Raw genomic sequence first — 6,000 nt, 5'->3', positions numbered from 1 at the left:
GTGACGGCTCTCCCCATGACTTCAGGAAAACCGCTGGGTCCATTAACGCAGGGGAGAACAAACAAAGGCAAAAAGGGCCAAAACAACAGGAGGAAGGCACGCCTGATGCTATCTATTCTATTTATCATCTGTCGTGTTATCTGCATTAACTCAATGGATGAGAAAACATATTTAATGATGCAGACTTTGTTGTGCATGCATCCAAGCCACATGTGTTAACTGGCCGGCTCTTTATTATCATTATGAGGCAAAAACGACAAATCTATTGTAGGCTATTGCACTTTTTGGAATGTTAAATTAATGTTAATGTGAATCTTATGTAGGCCTACCATGAATTTGTTCAGATAAGTCGGGCTCAAATTATACCCTACAGCAGTGGTTCCCAAACTTTTAAGCTTGTTGTGACCCAAAAGAGAAATTAGCCTGGGACCCAAACTAGTAAAAACAGCAGATTTACAAGCTCACACAGCTTTGCGTTGTGTTGTGAGTTTGTAGATCAGCTATTTTCACTACTTCTTAAATATTTGAATTTTTATTTATGGAATTTCTTAGATTTGTCTGTTTGTCTGTTTTAAAATGTGTAAAGCCTAATGTATAGGCCAGTATAGAGTGTTGGGGAAGTTACTTGAAAGCATAGCTTGTACAGTTACAAATAACTCACCATGGCAGTAACTTGATCAAGTTACAGTTCCACCCTTGGAGAAATATGACTTGTAAAGTTTCAATTTACATAGAAAAAGTAACTTCAGTTACTTTTTTTTTCAGCGCTAAATTGAAAATGTACATTTGGTGTATTAGGCCTATAAGAAACAAAATATAATATCCTACAAAAAAAGTCATATGCCAGCAGAAATATGCCTCTTATTTCAAAAAGGTTGAACATGTCTTTAGTAAACATCTGTGTTCCTAAAATCCTAAAAGGTTAAAAAATAAGAAAAAATCTGTTCTATCTAGTTGAGGACACTGTTACATGAGTCATGACATTTGATCGTCAATCTTATCACATCACATATGCATATTAACTAAACTGTTACATGAAATTTGATCGTAACAGTAAACCTATACTTAACTTTAGTGTAAAAAATAAATTGGGCCTATGCCTCTGAATTTATATTTATACTTTTATTTAACAGAGGTTGACATTTTCTTTTGTAAACATCTGTGTTCCTAAAAGAAAATTCCACCGAAAAAGAGGATCTGTTGAGGATACTGTACATTAGTCATGACATTTGATCATCAATTTTATCACATCTCAATTGTAAAACTGTAACTTAACTGTAAAAAAATGAGAAAAAGACTGGTGCCTTGTATAGTGATAGCTACACCTTTGCTATACATATTAATTAAACTGTTATTACATGACATTTGATCGTCAATCTTAACAAAACGTAAAAGTAAAACTATAACTGCGCTTGTAACTTGCAAAAATGACCCAAAAAGTATCTCAGTTACTTGACGAGTTACAGAAATATGAATGTAACTCAGTTACCAGCAATTTTACGTTAGTTACGTTAGTCAGTTACATGTAACTTCAACTTCCCCAACACTGACACATTAGGGGTTTGTCACCGACGGTGGTCAGAGAGGAGGACGTCTGTGTTACACAAGAGTTGCACAGCAAGATCCTGAGTGCCAAATTAACTCTAACCCGTAAGGATCAATTCTTACACTGACATTCAGAACTTGGCAGCATATGGATTGCATCCTGGGCGCCATCCTGGGCGCCATCCTGAGTGGGCGCCATCCTGGGCGACTACTGCTGTGTTCCCTTCTAACCAATTTGTTCTCAGATTATAATCTTGAAAAACGAATAATCTTCAGACTGTTGAGACTCTGTGTCTGTAGCCTGTTTTGTGGCTGCTGTAACAGCTGATTTCCCCCCTGGGACATTTAAAGTTTAACGTGATCTCATAACTATAATTTCATCAGATGCATTTAAAGCCCGGGGCAACAGCTGCTGAATGCAATTAAATAAGCCTACCTTGCAGAACCACTAAACCCAACAGTAGAAGTCTGACTCCTGCACTGACATTACGATGTATGCTCTCTCTCTCTCTCTCTCTCTCTCTCTCTCTCTCTCTCTCTCTCTCTCTCTCTCTCTCTCTCTGTCTCTGTCTGTCTGTCTGTCTGTCTGTCTGTCTGTCTGTCTTGGTCAGACAATTCCACACCATCAGCATCACTGTTTTATGGTGCAGTCACACTGGCCTCAACTTTCCAGCGCTCCAGTGACGCGGTCAAGCAACAACCAATCCACTCCCCTTCTCTTTCCCCACAATTCCTGCTCTGTTTGGAAGAGAGAGAAAAAAAAAGAATTCTTAGTCGCCACTAACCGGTAACCTTATACCCTTTTCATTTACTGCGTGGCTTGCATGAGCACACTTCAATGGCAACTCGGAAACTGATGTATTGACTTGTCGCTCTGACACAGGTCTCGGTCGGGCCATACATGTATTGTACGTGTAGCCCTCACAGTTAGTACAGCCATGAACTAGCGACAACAGCCCAGCCTAATCGGGCTCAGCCTTATTGGCACGACAGTTGTGCATCGGTCTGGCGAGCGGGAGTCCTGTGTTCAATCCCCGCTTCCGCGCATCACTACGGTACATATGTATACATTGTACCCTTTCTTTCCAAATCTGTAAGCGTCACTTAGTTTTGAGTCATCCATCCATCCATCCATCCATCCATCCATCCATCCATCAACCGATCCATCCATCTTGTGGCTCCTACCTCTTCTTTATAGGGGTATATGCCAGCTTGCTCTCATGATTTTCTCATCCTATATTCTCCAGGTGGGTTAGCTGTTCAATGTGAGTTATAGGCGTAGGGAGACAGACATGGAAGCTGCAAACGTTCTCATCCTCTGACACAAGGCCAAATAAATCAATCACTGCACTGTAGTAGTTACAGTATGTGTGTGGAGGGCCCCCTTGGTTCATTCCAGGTCTTGAAGATGAACTTTTCAAAGGAGCCAACAACGGAAAACAGCAGTTGCACCAAGACCGCCCTGAGCAACAGCAGACTGACAGCTAACTAGATCGATGCCCTATGCCGGACACATTTCACCTGTACTACATTTCTACAAACAACGCACTCCCTTTCTCCTGTAACTATAAGTCACTAGCAAATGTGTGGATTTTCGTAGCTTAGCCGTCTCCAACGGTCTGTATGTGTGTGTGTGTGTGTGTGTGTGTGTGTGTGTGTGTGTGTGTGTGTGTGTGTGTGTGTGTGTGTGTGTGTGTGCACGAGCATGTGTGTGCGCACGAGCACACATGTGCATGCGTGAGTGCATCTGTCTTCCACTGTTCTTACTTCTTTCTCCTTTGTACATAAGTGTTTGTTGATTTGCATTATTGTGTTGATTTTGTATGCTATGTAAAGGAATCTTTTGTGTTATACTTTTATAATGTCGGTTACTGTACCGCGTGTTGTTTGCATTACTGGCTAATAACGTATTCAATCAATCAATAAAAAAACTCTGCATGTTTTATTTTAACATAATGAATTATATATTTTTTTACTGTTTGAATATTTTGTTCATATTGGCAGTCGGTAGCAGGCACATGGGACTGAAAAGGCGAAAACAACATTTTGTTAACTTTTCCTGGTATTTCACACAGGGTGATTCAGTCCGATTCAGAACTGTCCATTCAGGCTCCAGTTATGCAGTTCCCTGCGTAGTCACAGTACTTAGTGGTAGTAATGGAAGAAGTACTCCCATGTTTTACTTAAGTAAAAGTACCAATACCACAAAGTAGAAATACTCTGTTAAAAGTAAAAGGCCAATATTCAAGATGTAGACCTACTGGCATCAAAGTATTGGCATCAAAATACACTTACTGTACAGTACTAAAAGCAAAAGTACAGAATGTTCCATTTCACAAGTTTTCAAACATGTTTAAAAATCTTTTGAAAATAGCAGATGTACAAGCTCAGGTACGCTGCACCACTTATATTGCTGCAGCCGGGCAGCCCACACAAAGGCGACGCAAAGCTATGCCATGTGTGGGTGTGATGTGAGAGTGCGGACTCTCCAACTCGGATCTCTGCCCTCTATTCCCTAGGCCAAGACTGTCATGTCTTCCTACCGGCATGGTAAATACCATCTATAGGAGCTACCCTGACCTAGGTTTTGTGAGTGTGCACATCAAACTAACATCGGCACCATACAGTACCCCACATATGTCCACTCACCTGCTGGCAGGTCATCAGGGGCTGCAGTGTTGCTACAGTATCTCCACTGTCACGCCGCAATGTGTCTACGGATGTGACGAGCCACTTTCGCCTCCTAGCTGCAGGTGAGAGTGCTTGAAGGTAAGAGCTGTTACACTGTTGCCTGTCCTCCCGCCAAACTGGAAACAGGGTGTGGGCAATTCCTGCACAAACTCAAACCCTCCGCTGAAGCGCTGTAGCAGCTGGTCTTTCGTCCAGTTACAGGACGTGATGATGAAGAAGCCCCCCTCCTTCAGTGCATCTCTTAGAGCCTGGACATAGCGTCCCTTGCACTCCTCTGTCTTGTCCGGGTTCAGGCTTACGGCGTCAAATGTCCCATTGTCGATGCAAACATAGAATCCTTTCAGATCCCCGGAGCAGCTCAAAAAGTCCATCTCCCTTACAGTAACGCTGGTAATGTCCTCCCTCTGGAGAAGACGTCTGGCCAATTCTACAGACGCAGCAGAATAATCTATACCCACAATGTTTGTGTAACCGTGTTTTGCCAGTTTCACTAACAAGGCTCCGTTCCCGGTGCCTATATCAAGGATGGCAGCGTTCTCCGGTATTTGGGCCTTGTCCATCCAGCGGAGGACACGGCTCATACATTCCTCACCATACCATATTTCACTGACGTCGCCAGTGTCTCTGAATGCCTCCAGTTCTCTTTGGTATTCCTCGTCCCAGTATTCCTTCGTTCCAAGTTCGGAGGGACCGAAATCGTCCTCCGAGCCTCTGTCTTCGTCTGCATCTGAAATATCATGACGTCCACGCGTGGAATCCATGCTATCAGCAACTCCGACATGGGACTCCCTCTTTCCTTGGTGTTTCACCTTGATTGCGCTTAAACCCTGACATATGACGAGCCAAATGACGTCATATTGATGACTTCAGGGATCTCTATATATAGGCAGAAACACATAGATGATATGTAATGGGGGGCGGAGGCGCGGTGGCACAGTCGGAATCGCTGTCGCCTCACAGCTAGAAGATCCAGGGTTCGATTCCCGCCGGTGACGCTGTGGGCGCTGGGGGTGTGTTCTCTCCTCCGTGCATGACCATACCCATACCCTATGGGTGGGGTTGGGAAAAGGGGGTGCCTGCCACCTGGGGTGCCTGATGGAAGGGAAAGGTCACTGGTTGGAATAACGTGTTCCTTCCACGCGCTGCGTCCAACCAGCGAAACTGTCCCCTGTCAGATGAAAAGAAGCCGCTTGGAATCCTCATGCATAGAGGATTCCAAGCTGTAGACTGTACTTCCTACGGTTCAAGAGTTACATACAGTATAACCAAAACAGTCCGATGGTGCCGGAGATCAGCTGCTCGCAGCAGACGTGCAGGAGCGAAAACATAATATCCTCTGGCCTGGCGGAGACAATGATAGTAAAGAATGAAGTGTGATTGAACGACGGCACTCAGCCAAAATGTCCAGCAATTAGCCACTTTCTAGAATTTTCATAGTCATAGTGATTAATTTGTTTATGCTGTTATGCGACACAGTAATTGCCATGATGCAGATGGTCTCCTTGTTAACATAATCATGTCGGGCCCGCATGAGGACAGCAGGGAAGCATATAGCTGTGGAGATCATTCCAATCATAGTTTTTGATGGCAATTACTGTCATTTTGTGTCAAGTTCATTTATCTTTCATTTTCGCTTTTAGCATTTCTCCCTGATTTGGCAGCAAAACAACAGCTGGAGTCAGAATCGTGGATTGTGTGACATATTATGTTTGACCCGGACCCTCCGCCTGATGGCTTAAGTTGCATTGTATATATTTGTGAAAG

The 6,000-nt window shown here is 43.4% G+C and overlaps 1 protein-coding gene across 1 annotated transcript; it reads right to left on the bottom strand.

Moving 5' to 3' along the window:
- Positions 1-4,259: 4,259 nt before the first annotated feature.
- Positions 4,260-4,997, bottom strand: LOC308306746 (EEF1A lysine methyltransferase 2-like; the record flags this gene model as incomplete). The annotated part of the gene is made up of 1 exon (XM_080751791.1): positions 4,260-4,997. The coding sequence occupies one exon, from the start codon at positions 4,995-4,997 to the stop codon at positions 4,260-4,262; it is 738 nt and encodes a 245-aa protein (XP_080607917.1).
- Between the last annotated feature and the right edge of the window lie 1,003 nt (positions 4,998-6,000).

Source organism: Nannobrachium achirus, assembly GCF_963921795.1.
Source record: "Nannobrachium achirus genome assembly, chromosome: 21".
In the NCBI taxonomy this organism is placed as follows: domain Eukaryota; kingdom Metazoa; phylum Chordata; class Actinopteri; order Myctophiformes; family Myctophidae; genus Nannobrachium; species Nannobrachium achirus.
Note: the sequence above shows the minus strand (reverse complement) of the source record. Positions and strands in the feature narration are given on the sequence as shown.